This window comes from Dromiciops gliroides, chromosome 6 (genome assembly GCF_019393635.1).
Source record: "Dromiciops gliroides isolate mDroGli1 chromosome 6, mDroGli1.pri, whole genome shotgun sequence".
In the NCBI taxonomy this organism is placed as follows: Eukaryota; Metazoa; Chordata; class Mammalia; order Microbiotheria; family Microbiotheriidae; genus Dromiciops; species Dromiciops gliroides.
Window position 1 is genome coordinate 156138912 of NC_057866.1, and position 18950 is coordinate 156157861.

Genomic DNA, 18950 nt, shown 5'->3' on the forward strand with positions numbered 1-18950 from the left:
ATGGGGAAGGAAAGGATAAAGGTGTCTTCAAGTATCTGAAGAATTGTCATGAGAAAACGTATTGGGTCTATGCAGCTTCAGGACTTGATGCCATCAAAAATGTCACATTCAAACATCTGGACAGATGCAAGCATCTGGATCTTCAAGGAATTCCTTTTCCACTTTGACTCCATGTTAGACACTGGTAAATGTGTCTCCTTGCTTTTTATTGCACCTTATAATAAAACCCAGAAAGTTGTTATGTCTATCAAGGAACCTTGTAGGACCAAAATGTATATAAAGGAGACACTTTATTTTAGAAAAGCTTTAAGGGTATATTTTCTTCTGTGGACATCAATCAGGAATGATAACTAGAAGCAATGGGTGAATGTTGCAAAAAGACAGATTTCAACACAATGATTGGGAAAGAACTTTCTAACAAAGTCTGCGTCCACCTCTGGCTTTTTGGTTTGCTTGAGAAATAGTCACCATCACCACCACCACCACCACAACCCTCCTTGCCAATAGAGGTCTTCAAGCAAAAGAAAGATGACAACTTATGGCAGATACAGAGAAGTCAATGTCTGCCTGCTTGCATCCAGGAAAGATTAGATGACCTTTGAAATCTGTTTCAGCTGAGAGGCTGTGATTTATCCACATGGACTTTCTGCCTCAGCCAAACTGGACTATTAACCATACTGCAGTCATACAAATGGCCCATTCACCTCCATGCCTTTATGCCTTTCCTCTGATTGAGATGACCTAGACCTCTTTCAAAGCCCTCCTCATCTCTTCAAGCTCAGTTCAAATGATCATCTTTCTCCAGGAAATCTTTCCTTGTTTATTTATGTGCCATGTCTATTATTGCTAGACTATAAGCAGAATGAAGTGAGATTCTGTTTCCTAAACTTTGTACCTCTCCTACTGCAATACTCATGTTCATTACAAGTACGTATTCAAACTTAAATTAGAAAAGTGAATGAAAAGAACCATCTTACCTTTGAAAATGCTAAATAAAGGATTAGGATATATAAACATGTACCTTCCTCAATCTTTGTTGCACAAATTTTTCATGTCATAAATTCTGCTTTTGCTATGAGTTGTTCCATTTGGGTCAGCCATCTCTATTTTTTTAAAAATGTGCCTTTTTCATTTTAACCTTTCCAATGCTAAGATCCTGTCCAGTGTAGCTTTTTTTTAAAATCTCTCTACAGAAAAGTTTCATTAGCAATAGATGTACTAAATGGCTCTCATTTCAGCCACTTTCTGTCTTTGGGATGACAGATATTGAACACACAGTTAGGCTAATAGAAAGCTGTTTTCATTTTTTATTATATTTATTACAGAAAGCTCCCTCTTTAACTAGAGTGCATGACTTTGTTCTTGGATAAAATACAACCTAATTGAATTGACTTAACCATAGCAGCTTAACAAAGTATGGTTTACAGCAGAGGCAAAATGCTTTCTGTAACTTTCCAAAAAGAAATCTTTAAACAATAAACTGCTTTCAGATTACTTCCTTTTTTCAAGTATGGAGAAAAGCTTCCTCTTTGCCACGCTTGCAAATGCATATTACCCTTCTCTCTTCTAACTTATGATATGCCTGCTAACAATCTAATTTTTTCTGTTTATCTGTTTTAAACTACTGCTACGACCACCACCACCGCTGCTACTTGTACCAGTACAATTACTACTACTACTACCATGACAATGATTATGACGATGCTGCCACTACTACAAACACTAATACTACTGCTATTACCACTACTATGGCAACTACTACTGCTGCCGGTACTACTATTTCACATCTACTACTTCTCTTATTGTTATTGCTGCTATTACAGCTACTATCTTATGCTTATTATTAGGATTTCCGTTTAGAAAGCACTTCACTCAGTGCCATCTCAAGATAGGTAAAGTATGAGAGACTTGTTAAGAAGACAGTCTTAGGGCTCAGTTTTTCTTTCCAGCCAACTAGTCAATTAAATTCGAAACATATTAGGTGACCATTGACTATTTGTCTATAGAGGACAACTGAGCCCTAAGATGTCTTCTTGCCTTTGTTGACTTTTTGTAGTCTAGTAGGAAAATGTTATGACATTCATAAAAAGCTATAATACAATGAAAAAACAGAGGCCACCCAAAGGGAGATGTCTGAACTTCCTTTTTTCTTCCTTCAAAAACTATCATTCACCCTCTTCTCTTTTCCTCTAATCACAAAAGAAGAGAGGCCTAATTCCTCACTAAGGCCTCTTGAACCTGTGGTAAAAAAATATGAAAGTTTTTTAAGTCGGTTAGGATAACTGAAAGACTCCAGTTTTTGAAGGACCACCCTTTTGGGGAGGAGACCAACAGTCCGCCTGCTGCGCAAGTCAGACTGCCTGCTACGCACTCGACTTCCGGGGTGCGAGCTTAAAAGACACGGAGAGAACGGAAGTGGGTTTTTTTTTTCCTGCTCTGCTGGTCTCCTGACTGCGCGGCACAGACGGTCTCTCTCTCTCCAAAGGTGGCCTTCGGTTTTGGTGAGTTTTTATAAGGAATATAGACTAAGCTTAGACTTAAGACGATTTGTATTGTGTTTCTACTTTCCTATCCTTCTAATCAACATCACCTTGTGACTACCATAACAATAAAAGGTCTATCTAGAAAACCAAAAGCTTCTTCCATTTACTAGTCTGGGAGATAAATTAAGGGAAAGGTTAAGTAGGGGAGATTTATGATCTAATATCCAATTTTAAATCTCACAAACCCTATGAGGTTAAATTTTTAGCTTTTTTTAACATTCTGTTCTGTTATGATAAATAGGGCATGACATATATCTTTTAAGTATCTCTTTGTGTTTTCATATGCATACATATATGTGTGAAAGATATGTAAGCAAGAAATATTTGAAGACAACAATTAGAAGATAAAGATCTTTAGCTTAGATTAGGACTGCATTTAGAATCTATATTGATATGTAGATTACCGGCTAGGTCTATCATCTATTCACACATACATATATATAATCATACTATCATTTGTAAATATACATATATATATATATATATTTAAATAGAATTTTGTTCATTTAAATGAAATTCATTAAAATGGGTTATTATATTTGCTGTTTAAATATCTTGGTGGGTTTTGTTGTTGTTTTTTTTGTGAGGCAATGGGGGTTAAGTGACTTGCCCAGGGTCACACAGCTAGTAAGTGTCAAGTGTCTGAGGCTGGATTTGAACTCAGATACTCCTGAATCCAGGGCTGATGCTTTTATCCACTGCGCCACTTAGCCACCCCCGCTGTTTAAATATCTTAGTTTTATGTCAGTATTTACCCAGAAAGCATACATCATCCTTTATCAGCCATACCCAAATAATGGGTTTTGCTGAATCACTACAGTAAAGCCATAGTTTCCTGGTTAGCAGCTAAAATTTAAATCCTGTTCTTCAAGTTATTTTTCTTTTATTTTTGAATTATCCACAAAATTGAGCAATACATGTATAAAAGTCATTCTAATCTTATAAAAGTGTTTTAAGATTATGCAGAGATTACTTCAAAAACATATCCAAGGATTTTGGTCATGGGAAACAAAGATTCAAAAATTTCTAGGATCTGTGGCAGTCTATCAATGCAAATTGTAATCCCTCTATGAACTTTCATATAGTCTCATGAGTTTTTTTTTTTTTAAGGCACTACTGTTGATGTATCTTTTAGTGATGGGCATCTCTGAACCTATAGTTTTTGCTTGATTCCCTCATATGAAAATAAAAAAGACCCCATCTGGCCCTGACTCTATGATCTCAGAAGTTAATTATGGTTGACCATGTAACAACTTATTAGCTACATCACAGCACTTTCCTGACACTCATTTAAATGTGGCATAGAGTAATTGATATCTTCTCGTTAAGCTGTTCTTGATCCTACTATTGGAAACACAAGATTAATTTCCTAAGTCAATTTATTGCTAATCTGAACAGAAAACTTCGGAAGAGTGAAGTTGGGGCTAGGACCTTTGACCAATATTTGATGAATAATTTTGTTTTTCCTATGAAACTTAACAAGAACTACCTGGAAGGTCTTCAAAATTAACCCTGATTTCTACTAATACCAGAACTTGTCACCACAGACTTTTTTCCTACAGTAATTTTGGTAGGAATAGATACTTTTTCATTGTTTAAATGGATCAATGATCTGAATGATCCCAAGATCACCATTTGCAACTCATGCCTAAATTATCTCCAGTGTTATTCTTATTTATTTCTTCTAAAATCATTGACAAGAATGCATATATAATATCCTGAATATTGTCTTCTTGGTCTTCTCACTTTATATATGGTTTTCAATGCATCACCGAGGATATCCATCCCTTGTCCTAACTATATGATTGACCCATCCACTTTTCTAGTCATACATTGCTTTGATGTTATCCTTTTTTTATGCATAACTCATTAAAGATAATATTTTGAAACCTATTTATGTTCTCCACTACCCTTTGAATGTTGTCTATTCTCGATTACTTGGAGACTGTGGTATTGACTGATTTATAGCCAGATAGTTCTCCTGAAAAGCATCAATGTTAAGAATATGAGTTTTGAATCTAGGAGAAACGTGGGGTCAATGAAAAAACTGTGAAATAATAGAATGCTGACAGATTCTTGTCCATTTTTCAACCTGTTTTCTACCTTCTAGTTACAACCTCAATTGCCATCAAGGCAAGCTTGTTTTATCTTTCCCCAGACCCAACCCTCTTCCTGACCTCCCTATTGCTGCCAACCAGGCTCAAAACCTAGACTCTATCCTCGACTCCTGACCCTGACCCTTTCCCCCAATCCATTCTGTTGCTAAATCTGGTCAATTTTGCCTCCCTAACATCACTTGTACGTGCTCCCTTTGCTCCTCAGCCTGCCACAATCTTGGAATCTCATGCCTGAAACATTCCAATAACTTCCTATTTGGCTTCCCTGACTCAAGTCTCTCTTCACTCCATTCAGCTGTCAAAATGATTCCCTATTCAAGAAACTTCAGTGGTTCCCTAATACCTCCAGAATAAAAGAGAAAATTCTCTATTTGACTTTGAAAATGCTTCCTAACCTTGCTGCTTCTTACCTTCGTGGTTTTCTTACACCTTATTCCCTCCTTCCCCATTCTCTATGATCTGATGATTCCTTTCTGTTCTTCCCATATGATGCTCTATCCCTATTCCATGCCTGTTCGTTGGCAGGTCAACATGCCTAGAACTCTCTGCCTCTTCACCTCTGCTTCCTGCCTACATTGGCTCCCTTTATGTGACAGCTAATATTCCACCTTGTGTAAGAAAGCTTTTTTTGGTCATCCTTAATGTTAGCTCCTTCCCTCTGGGACTTTGTTCAATATCTCATGTATATGTTTTGTCTGTATATAGTTAGTTGCATCTTGTCTTCCCCATTAGATGTGAGCTCTTTGAGGGCAGAGGCTTTCTGTTGCCTTTCTTTATATCTCCCAGCACTTATCATTGTCCCTGGCACATAGCAGGCATTTAAAAAATGTTTGTTGACTTAGCATTTTGGGGTTTTTTTTTTGTTTGTTTGTTTGTTTTTTAGTGAGGCAATTGGGGTTAAGTGACTTGCCCAGGGTCACACAGCTAGTAAGTATGTGTTAAGTGTCTGAGGCTGGATTTGAACTCAGGTACTCCTAACTCCAGGGCTGGTGCTCTAGCCACTGCGCCACCTAGCTGCCCCCCTGACTTAGCATTTTGTGCCAAATTTTTTTTGGTATATGTGTTTTTCCTATATTGCTTCTCATTATTTCATGACAGGATAATGCTCATAATCTTCAAAAAATCACTTTCTATAAGATTTTTTTTTGATGTTCTTATATTCTAAAGCAGTGCTGTTCCTGGACCACTTCACAAGATTACATTTTTGCCAGCTGAGGTAGTTTCTAGGTTATTTTGGAGCCTTCATAATGGTGATTGGTTTTTATGAGTGAAACGTTTGTTTAAACATGGTACTAGCCCATGATGGCATCTGTTCTTTTATCCTTTTCCTCTGCCCAGATCATATTATAAATAAGTTTAGAGTTTTCATTCAGAGTGCCAAATTCACATTTTTATTCATTTAAGTTGTATTGGTTTTTTTTTTATCTTTGTTCTAAAGTCAATGGTACGACTATAAACAAACAGCTGATTTGGAAAAGACTCCCACACATAGGTAAGTAGTCATTCTTTGTTAAGATATCGTCACTTATCTATTTTTGTGCTGTTATAAGCTATTTGCTATATCTAACTCCTCCCAATTTTCTTCTTGAAGAAAGTATTAATGGTATATGGATGTGAGGTTTATGTGTAGTCTATAATTCTTTGACATCCTTCACTTATTAACTCTGAAATCTACTTTCTAAGAATTGAGAGGCAGCATAGCCTGGCTTAGAGGAGAGCAAGCTGGCCTCTAAGCTAGAAGATTTCCATTTGAGTCCTGTCTTTGATATATTCACTGTGTGATCCTCAATAAATCACTTTACCTCTTAATTCTCAAAGCAACTCTCTAAGACTAAGTTGCAGAGTAGGTGCTGACCTACACTGGTAGATAGTTCGTTCCTCCCTGGGAGCTCCCTACAGGAATGAAATTACAGGTATAGTCCAACTTTTTCCCCATTATCCCCATGCCTACCATTAAAACTGCTGATTATTAGAGTATATGATGATTTAATTTAGAGGGTCTTAATACATTATCCCTAATTGCTCGCCATCTCCTTACCCTCTAACATTTGGCTACAATTATTTTCATGGGTGCCACTGCTCATAGAACCTTGGGCCAGGGGTCAGGAGGACTCATGTCCCTGAGTTCAAATTTGGCCTCAGATATTTACTAGCGTTGTGACCCTGGGCAAATCACTTAACCCTGCTTGCCTCTGTTCCTCATCTATAAACAAACTGGAGAACAAAATGGCAAACCACAACAGTATCTTTACCAAAAAACCCCAAATGTGGTCATAAAGAGTTGGCCACAACTGAAAAACAACTGAACAACAATGATCTTCATGGGGATATTTTGTCTATGTTCATGATGAGAATCTCAGTCCAAGATGACTGTGTGTTTTATGAAATATTTTTGTTGCCTTGGGATAAAGCCAAATCTGCCAGCTCCTTTGTTTATTTTCCTCTCCAGTGTAAACCTATGAACTATTTTTCCATCAAGTATAACTTCCTAACAATAACAACAGTAACAATAAATGGACATTGATTTAAATAGACAGCATACTTTGTGATAGACATTGTGTTAAACACTTTACAAATATCTCATTTGATCCCCTCAACAGCTGTAAGAGGTAGGTTCTATTATTATCACCCCCATTTTACAGATGAGGAAACTAAAGCAAAGAGAGGTTAATATCGAATAAGCAGTAAATACCTGAAGCCATACTTGAGCCCTACTCTTCCTAACCCCAGGCTCAGAACTCTACCCATTACGCCACATTTCATTTATAATTAGAATGTAAAAACTGATATTTTTGAGTCCTTCCTTTATGATATAAAAAGGTTGGTCGTTGAGCAACGTCTCACATTTAGAAGAATATTAACACTGTAATATTAACATTTATAGACAGATTATACTTCTAGGTACCTTTTTCACTATTTTACATCCCTTACACTTGGAAGTAGAAAGGGCCACACAGAAAAGTATCATTTTATAATTTGCTGGGTTTTTTTCTATGGGTTTCCATGGGGAAATGATTTGTCATGTTGTGGACAGGTTATTAGTCTTGAGTCTCTTCATTCATAACTAGCCTGGACCTCAGAAAGCAGGCCTAAAGTCTGTCACTGGGAATGTATTTGAAGATAGAATCTATTAGCACATGAGTCTAACTGGCATTGCTTTTAACTATCCAAGGTCACCTCAAACCAGAAAGAAACACTGAAATAGGACTTTTTTTTTTTTTAAGTGAGGCGATTGGGGTTAAGTGACTTGCCCAGGGTCACACAGCTAGTAAGTGTTAAGTGTCTGAGGCCGAATTTGAACTCAGGTACTCCTGACTCCAGGGCTAGTGCTCTATCCATGGTGCCACCTAGCTGCCCCAAATAGGACTTTTGTAGAGAGGAATCAGCAACTTTTTAAATGAAATAATGAAGAGATTTGGGGATAGTGAACAACAAGGAGTTTGTTTTTTATGCATTTTTGTATCACAGTATTTATAGCTGAACTTCTACATTAAGTACTTCAACATCTTGATTTTGAGGCAAGTGAAGCCTGGGGAAAGGAAGTAATTAACTTTAAATCATACAAGGAATAAGAAAGAGAGCTCTGATTCCAGTTTTGTTCTTCTGTCTTCAAACACAGAGAAGAGCATTCATTATTGTGTAAGATATCCATTATGTTACGATAACTTGAATGAACTTGTGATCAAATAAAAGTAGAAGACATTACACTAAAGAGAAGGCTAGTAAACATCTAGAAAAGAAAGTAGTGATTGCAAAGTCTCATCATGGCTTTACCTACTAAAAGGCTTTCCAGACTAATATAATTTCTTTATCTGACAAGATTTTTAGACTTGTAGATTATGGGAATCGTATACATATGATTTATCTATATTTTAGGGGGCGGGAAAATGTGATAAAGTCTCTTGGGGGAGCTAGATGGCACAGTGCATAGAGCATCAGACCTGAAGGCAGGAAGATCTGAGTTCATATCTGGCCTCATTCACTAGCTGTGTGACCCTGGGTAAGTCACAATCATGTTTGCCTCATTTTTCTCAATGGTAAAATAAGCTGGAAAAGAAAATGGAAAATCACTCTAATATCTTTGCCAAGAAAACCCCAAAAGTGGTCAAGAAGAGGAAAATAAAACTGAAAATGACTAAACAATGATGAAAGTCTCTCATACTATTTTTATGGAAAAGATGAAAAGTTACAAGCTTACTGGAAGCATAATTAGTATGATTCAGAAGTGATTGAATGGTAGGCCTCAAGTTCATCATAGCATCAAATGACAAAAGATCTAGAATTGGAATGAACAATAAATGGTATCTAGTCCAAATCCCTCATTATTTAGAGGAATAAATAGACATTCATATAAGTTAAGTGACTTGCTTAGGGTCACTCAGGTTGCAAGTGATAGAGAAAAAAATCAAATTTAGATGTTCCGACAAAAATCCAGTTCTGATTCCAGTATCAAACCCTGTCTCCCTAACTAAGGGGTAAATATCAGTTTTAACGGAAGTCTTCAGTGGATTCTCCCCATGAATGTTCATTCCTACCTGTGTTAACAGTTTTCTAAAAAAAAAATCAATGATGTGATCTGAAGCAGAGAGAAACGTACTTACTGTATACAAAATAACAGCAATAGTGTAAGATGATCTGCTGAAAGCATGTGGTTATTTTCAGCAAGGCAATGATCCAATATAGCTCTGAAGAACTTATGGAAATTGCAATCCATCTACAGAGAAAGAACTGATTTTATCTGAAAATAGACTGAAACATACTTTTTTGACAATTCCTTAATCTGATTTTGTTTTTATCTGTTTTCTCTTACAACCTAGCTAATGTAGAGATGTTTTCCATGACTACTCATGTATCATTTACATTGAATTGTTTGAGTTCTTGGGATGGGGGGTGGGAAGGGAGGGAGGAAGAGAAGTTGAAACACAAAGTTTTTTTAAAAATTGATGTCAAAATTTCCATTTACGTTTAATTTGGAAAATAAATTTTTTTTAAATTATGTGGATAAAGGTATAGATAGTATAATATTCAAATTTGCAGAGTATACAAAGCAGCAAGGGATCATTTACAGAAGGAATGGGAAAGTCAACATCCCAAAATTATCTTGACAGGGTTTTAAAACATTGAATTATATCCATTAAGATGAAATATATACATACATACATATATGTGTGTCATGTGCGTATGTAATAATCATCTGCAATGATGTGTAATATATTGCAAGGGTAAAATAGAAGAAAATACTGGGTCAAATCCATTAAGATTAAATATATATTAAATGTAAAGTGATATAATATATAAAATATAATATTAATATATTTATTATATCACATGTAATATATTATTATAACCAATTAATTATCTATCAATATAATAGACATAATATATAACATGAAATATTATGTTTTATATTTGGGGTCAAAAACCAAAAATCATAAAATATTTATTGGATGAGGTTTTGCTGGACAGCAATTTGTATGACACATATGGAGGTTTTAGGGGACTGCAAGCTCAAAATAAGCTTGGTATTCTAAAATATTGTTTTTAAAAAGCAGATAAGAAATTCATCTCCATTAAACAGTCCGCTATCTAAAAATCAGGAAGTGATGGGTCCAGTAGGCTCTGCTCAGGTCACACCAAGCCTACTTTCATTTCAGGACAGAAACTGATAAAGTAAAGAGTATCCAAACAAAAGGAATCAGATGAGCCAGAAATTAAGATGACAATATATCAACTGGGGGGGAAGTGACAATGTTTAGTCTCTCAAAGAGAAAACTTTACAGGGAGGGACATGATAACTCTCATGCAATATCTGAAGGACTCTTAGATGCATGGGGGAGTAGGCATATTTTTGCTAAGAGTGGAAAGTGGAACTAGGAGCAATGAGAGGAAGTTGGAAAGGTACCAATTCTGAACACTTACAGCTTTCACCAATTGGAATCTGCTACCTTGGGAAGGAGGAAGTTCTCCTTCTCTAGAGGTCTTTAAGAAAGACTGGCTGATCCAGACTAGTTGGATATTTATAGATCCTTGATCATCTATTAGATTCTTGTTTATTTGTTTCAACCAGTTAGTTTCCAAGAACCTTTCCAAATCTGCCACACTATGTTTCTAAGCTTTTCTGTCTATATGTGTCTTAGAAAAGGACTGCACAGAGACAATAAACTGTTTTCCAAATCAGAGAAAGAGATCAAATAGAAAATAGCATTTAGGAAATTTTAATTATTCCAATCTTCTTGCTACTGCAAAAAACAATCTCTAACATCTATTTTTCTTTTCCTGGATCATTTTTATGGGTAAAATTTGCATTATCTCAGAATAACCAAAATCACAAGTAACAATAAGTAAAATTTATGAAACACAGATTTGCAAAGCAGCTTCATCAGAATAATACAATGAGGCAGGCAGCAGATGTCCTATTTTCTCATGTTGATAGATGGGAAAAGTAAGGTTAAATGATTTGCATAGGTCCACAAAGCTAATTAGCGACAGAGGAAGGACTGAGTACAGGTCTCTTGATTACAAGTCCAGATTTTTATCTATCATGTCCTGCTGATTCTAATCCAAAGGCAATGAAAAGATCTTTGGAGGGTGAGAAGAAAGAAACAGCATGTAACTAGCAAGGTCTTTTGTATGAATAACAGCCTAGACTATATATCAAGGGATCATGTGTGAGCAGAAAAGGAAGGAGCCTGGGTGTGGACCAAGAAGGGGACACAAAAAACCAGAAGTGTTTTCTTCTACAGCCTAAGATATTTTAAGAACCAGAGGAAATCCTCAAGTATGTAGGCAGTTCCTCAACAGGAAAGATATGGAAAGACATGGGCAGGAATAACACAAGCTGAGAAGCTGTGGAGAGGTGTGATCTACTCCTGAGGAGGGTGCATCCCCACCTGCAACATCGGATACATCAAACTGCAAAAATGCCCATCAAGATAAGGAAGGCAGGACAGGGATGTTACTAACATGTTAAATGCTTGGAAGTTAAAAATAACACATTTTAATACAAAATAACTTATAAACATTTAATAAGCCCCTACTATGTGCTAGGCACTGTGCTAAGCACCATCCAAGCAACAGCTCTCACAGGTGCCCGTAGCACATTTAATGTTCCACACATATAATCCATCCTAGGATTTCTAAAAGCCTGACATAGTATATAGCAAGGGGCACCACTTTGGCCTTCTTTCTTTCTTCCCAAGGTAATTTTCCCCCCTTTCAAATAAAAAAAAGACCTTTTTTCTTATTTCAGAGAGACTGAAGCTACATCTTCCTTTGACAGCACACAATGGTAAGGCACTGTTTCTCATTTGCAATCTCTTCTCTTTCTAAGCGTGTATCCAACAGCTTTTCAAAGAGTAAGGCTTTTTGGTTTATTCTTTCTTTTCCCAGAAACTTCCTAATAAGAGTTTATTGTATTAGGACCCACATCATGGTTGTCCAAAGTCAAACTGTGCCTGTCCTTCATTATGCTACAATGACATTTCCAGTGAATTGTTGTTGGTTTTTTCTCTCTCTTTTTTTTGAAAATAATTCTCCCAGATTTAATTCACTTTTCAGGAGATAATGAAGGCTCCAGTAGCAAGTTGCCTAGGTATTTGTCTAAGTGAGTCTATCACACAGACCAGGTATTTTATATTAGGAATATTTAGTGGGGGTTCTGAGTTGTTCCAGCCACCTGCAAAAGGTATAAGTTAATATGCTGAAAAGCAAGATGTTGAAACAACCCTGCATTCCCCCTCCCATCTCCTTGCCCAAAGGCTCCTGGTCTTCATGTTGCACCTTTTATTTTAATGAATGGGTTATTCATTCAGGCCATGGTCCTAGTTAGGCAAAGGTTCTGCTAAAATTGAATTTGTGGTGCCCGGCTAAATATAAAATATAAATAAATAAATATAAAACAGGCAAAGCCAACATAGAGGTCTCAGTGTTACAATTATTTCTCATCTAAATTTCTACACAGATTGACCTGGCTTTTATCTTGAGAGAGAAATTTTCATGCTATCAAATATCTTTGATGACATCTCTAAGGATCTGACAAAACAGGTCCCCTGTGCTGCTTTAAGACCATACCTATTTGGGGTCAATTGCATTTTAATTAGTCTGTTAATGACCTCAGAGAAGTGTCAGGATTGTAAAGTCAAACTTGCTGAGGTGTGTTTTATTTTAGTATCTTACTTGACATTGAACCTGGGCCCAGAGATAGTGCAGATCTAAGTTCTTTGAGCTTTAATAAGATTCATTCTCTGGAGAGAGCGCTGTGTTTGGAGTTGGATGACCTGGGTTTAAATCCTCCCTATAAGACTTTGAGCAATTCACTGAACTTCTCTGTTATTCTTTTTTGTCCCATCTCTATGGGTTGAACAAGATGATCTCTAAAAATCCCTTCTAAGTCTAGTGTCTGTACTCCCACTGAAAGATACATTTTCTAGCAGGTTTATATCACACTATTTTCTTTTTTTTTCTTTTATAGTTATTTGGAACATTTTGTAGACATTTTAGTGGCCATGTAGAAATAGTCTAGAAGTAACTTCACACAAAGATGTCAGGTTGTACTTCCTTCTGCTGCTTGAGCACCCCCAATATATTGAGATTATCTCTTACAGTATTTTATAGCAGTCATTGCTGATAATAGGCTACAGCTTTCTGGCCATTCCAGCCCACATACCTACCAAGTGCCTTTGAGATAAAAAGCAGCAGATAATAGCTGGGATCTGGAGATGGACTCAGAAGACATGGTCACAAATTCGATTTCAATCATTGACTGACTTTGTGATCATGGGAAAATCGTTTGATTTCTGTTGGCCTCTGTTTCTTTATTTGTGAAATGGTAATAATAGTACTTTCATCATCAGCACACTCCACTGAGAGGTCAGGTCCAAGAATTTCACAGGATGAAAGATACAAGAGGGCTGTAATCTGAACGGTTGGAAGGGTCACAGGTCCATCCAAATTTTGAAGTATACATTTCAGAACATCTTGGTGGTCAGAAGGCTAGTTTCATTTCCCTGGTAGGAGGAACTTATAAGGAAATGATGAGGAAACTCTGTCTTTCAATGCAAATTAGCACATTCTCTACAATTAAGTGTCTAAAAATGTTGCTGGTGTACTGAAAGGTTCTTATTTGCCTTATTGCTCACACAGCCACTATGTCTCAGAGGCTTGACTTGAATCTAGGTCTTCTGGGTTCCGAGGACAGGTCTCTATCTACTATCACACTGTCTCAGTCAGAAATCATCCCCCTGTATTCACCTAATGGGTCAGCCAGTCCTTCCTCCATTTAAAAAAAAAAAAAAGAGAGAAAGTTTGGTATGAACTTCGGCGCAAAGTTGGTACAAAAAAAAAAAAAGGTACAGGTGTCAGAGTGGATAGAACCCTAGACCTGAACTCAGAAAGATCTGACCTTTAATCTGGACTTGACCACTAACTGCGTGACTTTCAACAAATCACTTCTTCCTCATCTGTAAAATAGCAAAATTATAGTACCTATCTCCTAGGGTTGTGTGAGGATAAAACGATATGTCTGTAAAGTACTTTGTGAAAAGCACCATAGAAATACTATTGTTATTGTTATTTAGAAGGGCACAAGCATTTCCAAAGAACCTGGAGGAAGGATTTATTGCCCTTTCTCCTTATATGACAAAGGATAGCCTATGAAAAGAAGGGCCCCTCCCCTATAAGATTCCCTTGTGCTAAATCCATACACTAGATTTGAATTGAATGCTTTCTTTGTTCAGTATTTCCTAAATACTAGTGACTAAGGGAGGCAGATTTCACATGGGTACATTGCCTAATTGGCATTAGCACCAGATCTCCTTGTTCCCCAGATCCAAAGTTAAAAAGGTTTTTTTTTTAAAAATCACAGTTGCAAAGTGATACAAGCTGCATATGACTTTTGTCAAGAAATGTCAGTATTTTTCCCCTTTGATTTTTCATCTTGTAAAAAGGTATCCCTGTCTAGACTAGCCTGAGCAAACATAAGTTCTGCAAGGGACTTCCCAAGTTATAGCTTTGAAAAAGCTTTGAAAATCAACTTTTGGTGGAAGGGACCTGAGCACCAAATCTAGCTAAATCTGGAGAGGCCCTGCTAGTCCTGTACCTGAAGCTTGTCACCTCCTACCCTTCCTGGGTGTCTACCCAGAGAGATCTTGGGAGACATGCACCAGCTAAGAAATACTGAAGTCACTATCCTTTTGGGGTGAGGATTATCGGATCATGGCATCACAGATTAAGTGCCTGAAGGGATTGCAGGGCTCATCTTCTCCAAACCCTTTGTCTAACACATCAGGAAAGTGAGGCCCAAAGAGGTCACATGACAAAGGTCATATTGAGAGTAAAGTGGGTCAGTAGAATTTGAACCTAATTCTTCTGATTCCAAAGACAGGACTCTTTCCACTGAACTAAGCAATTAAACACACATAGACACACACACACACACACACACACACACACACACACATCAAAAAACCAAAACCAGCCACATTTTTAGGAAATTATCATCCAAATACCTTATTCTCTTCCTTTGGATACAATGAACTTGATCAGAGCCACAATGTCGAGATTAAAGATAAATAACTCAGTCCATTAGATTTGCAGGAATATTAGGAATTGTGTAAGTGGATCAAGACAACAATTTATCTAAGTCCACTCTGACAGTGATATCAAGTGTTTCCAAATTACCTACCTGCCTCAAAAAAATAAACAAGCAAATGAACAAAGGGGTATAAGAATAGATAAAGGTTTTTAAAAACCTTAAAAAATTTTCAAAAACATTCATATGGTTATATTATCACTGCTTCTCATAATCTCAGAATTTTAGAAGTGAAAGTTACCTGAGAGGTAATGGAATACCACTGCTTCATTTTATAGAGCAGAACAAGGCTACTTTCTGTGCCATATGTGTAATTCAGTAATTAATATTCAATGAATGAAGGAAGTCAAACTCATGATAAGATTGCACTTCAATATTCACTGTTTCTTTTTTGTTTATTTGTTTGTTTGTTTTTTTTGGTGGGGCAATGAGGGTTAAGTGACTTGCCCAGGGTCGCGCAGCTAGTGTCAAGTGTCTGAGGCCAGATTTGAACTCAGGTCCTCTTGAATTCGAAGCCAGTGCTTTATCCACTGTGCCACCTAGCTGCCCCCACAGTTTCTTTTAATATTCAATGATGGTCATGCCTTCTAAGAAGTTTTATCATCTTTTCTTGACCAACTAACATTTTCACTCTGTTCCACATCTTAGAAGTAATGAGTTCTCATAGCTTTATTCCTCATTCTGTCATTTGTCCTACCACCAGCAAATTTTAAGGGTTGTCCCCTAGGCCAACTATTCTGGAATTTGCTGACCATGTTGACATTTGTGTTCTTTATATCTTTCCTGACATAGGATCATAAGTTTAGAACTAGAAGGAATCTTAGAATCCATCAAGTTCACTTTTCAGATGAGGAAAATGAGACAGAGACATGACCAGTCACAGGATTTGAACCTAGGTCGCCTATACTCCATGCCAATAGTCTCATTCATTATACCCTGCTACCTGAAGTCACACATATTTGCTCAGCCCGAAAACATTTTATTGTTATCTCAAATAGAAACATCTAAATGGATGGCAGAACTGTCCATTTTCTTCATTTAGCTCAGTCACTGCTCTCTGACCTACTAAAAACCCAGTCTCCTTCAATATCTTAGACTTGGAAGACCAGTGACCTGAAAACGTGACCTGAACATCTTGGTCATACAAAGTTAAGCCAGAATTATAAATCTCCATTGGACTTATTGGGCTTGGTAGTATTAGAGCGAGCCTGTGTGTGAAGCAGTAGCCCTGTTTCTAAAGTCATCATTATTTTTAGTTAATAATAATAACAGTCAACCCATAGATGTTTAAGGTTTATCCTATATACACAGTATCTCAATGGAAGAGAATTGAGAAAGGTGAGTAAGTGTATCCATCAGGCCATGATAAGGGTACTGCTGTTCGGGAAGAGCACTAAACAGGCAGAATTCATCGGAATTCTGGAGAGAGAAGCAGCTCCTACACAGTTGGAGGTGGAATCTTGGACCTGGCAATGTAAAAGCTTCCTTAGGAAGAGCTTAAAAGAAGTTAAAAGTCACTCTGTCTTCTTTCCTTCCTACAAATGTATCACTTGTATTGACAAGACACGTACAGAGTCTTTCTCTTAAGGAATTAAAAAGCTGTTTGATTTAATCTTACCACATTCCTGTGAGCCAGTAATGATATGGATTATTTCTAGTACAGGAAGGGGAAAACAAAGTATTGGAGTCATTAAGTGTCTTGACTTGCTTAGGTCACCTTTGAAGTCACTGGTGACAGCCGGGGTTTAACTCAGGACTTCTGATTTCTAGTCCTATTTCCCTAAAGCAACATTGACTCCATTGACAAATTACAATACACTATCAACTTAACTTCATCTGGATACCATCCCATTACACATGATAATTAACACTCAATCAGCATAACATTACTTCTTTCATAGTAATATGACTCCTAGACATACTGTTTCTGAGAATCCAGTATTACCATACAGCAAACACATTCCAGAATGCCACTGATCCTTTCTTAATCTTGATGAAAGTTGGCCAAAAAAAGGTAACAATTCCAAACTACCGAATGGAGAGAGAATATCAAGGACAGTCCTTATATGACTGTCATCCTGGGGATAAAACTTTTTATTCAGATCACAAACACATAAACCAACCACTAATTAGAAGATAACATCCAGAGACCCTAACCTGGGGGAATTTTTACCCCCAAATTTTACTTACTTTCTCCTTTCCATTTCAAATCGATTGATCAACTTCCGAAGACCACCATTCTTAAATCCATGAAAGTGTGCGGCTGGTGCGCCTACTGTGATGACATCATATAATGCATCTGGAACAGAAATGGTCAAGAGTTGGAACTGGCTCTCAAGTACACAGGGCATGTTGCCTGCACAGTGACAACTACACCATGGGAAGCCTGAGAAATTATGCTGTTTAATTTACTAGGAATGACTATATACCTCTGTCTCAAGGGGGCAAAAGGAGCTAATCAATCTTCCCACACAGCCACCTGTCCACCTAAACAACTTATAATATTTCCCTGATTTATAGCTGCTTCTTAATTATGTGCTGCTGTGCAGAACAATATGCTCCCCCCTTACCTCTACCTTCTTGCTGAGACTCCACGTAAATTGGTCTTTTGTGTATTTCCTTTTATTGTGTCTTACGTCGCCTAATTTGCAATCACATTGAAATTCAACAATAATGAACTGTCTTTCAAAAAAAAAAGTTTAAAGAAAAAAGTGCTGAAAATTAGGCTCACAGATAGAGGAGAGTTATCCCTGTATCCTGAAATTACTATGCTGTCTAAAGCATCTAAATAACATTTCCTTATCTGAGTTAAAGAATGAACCCCAAGTGGTCTTGGATCTCTTCTCTTGCTTTCACCACAGGAAATGGGGGGAAAACCCATCAATAGCGGATACATTTGCATTGACATTCAATCTCTTGATCTAGAAAGTATTTTTTTGTACATTTTTATGTACAATTAGTTTATGGCTCCCAAACCTGACATCTATTTTTCATTCTGATTAAAAAATAGCCCCTGAAGGAAAGAGACTGAACAAACGGCCTGGCGTAAACAAAGAAGCCACTTGAGGAGCCTCATTTCAGGACGGATGCGTTATCAATGGACCTTAATGTTGATGCATGGACTGTACTTCAGATCTCATTTGCTGAGAAAACAGAAATCATTTCATTAGTCTCAGGTGAATATCAGAGTATCTGCATGGCTCTTCTATCCTGAGGCACATGAAAACTTTTCCAACAATAATTGTCTTTATGGGTATTGGTTTTGATATCTCAGATAAAAAGATTCCAGGAAGCATAGCATTACCAATCTATCCATCATGCACTTCCAGAAGACACATCTGCCTAGAAAAGTTTGGTTGATTCAAAGTTTCAGAGATTTTTATATTTCAAGTTAAAGAAGAAAAGGACTGATCATAGAATCATGGAATGTTAGGTACTGAAGGGAACTTAATAATGACATAGTACAATCTGTCTCCATCTGTTTCCTTGTGGAGTTCTGCCCTTATGACCTTTGCATGTCCCACTACGATGTTAGGACCTTGAAGGTAGGGACGCCTTTTTGTGTGTCTGTTTTGTTTGGCTTGTTTATCTTCATTGTCCTGAATATTTAACATAGTATCTCACACCCAGTAAATGTCTAATAGGTGTTCGATTGGACTATACAGCTGAAGAAACTAAAATTCAGAGGAGAAATGGGAGCAG

The 18950-nt window shown here is 37.0% G+C and overlaps 1 protein-coding gene across 3 annotated transcripts in view; it reads right to left on the reverse strand.

The window, feature by feature from the left end:
* Positions 1–18950, reverse strand: part of INPP4B (inositol polyphosphate-4-phosphatase type II B) — a 965936-nt gene that overhangs the window by 209140 nt on the left and 737846 nt on the right. For all 3 annotated transcript variants that reach the window (XM_043973131.1, XM_043973128.1, XM_043973129.1), the window contains one exon: positions 17439–17547. In XM_043973131.1, the coding sequence (XP_043829066.1) occupies positions 17439–17547 (109 nt within the window). The remainder of the gene's footprint in view (positions 1–17438; positions 17548–18950) is intronic.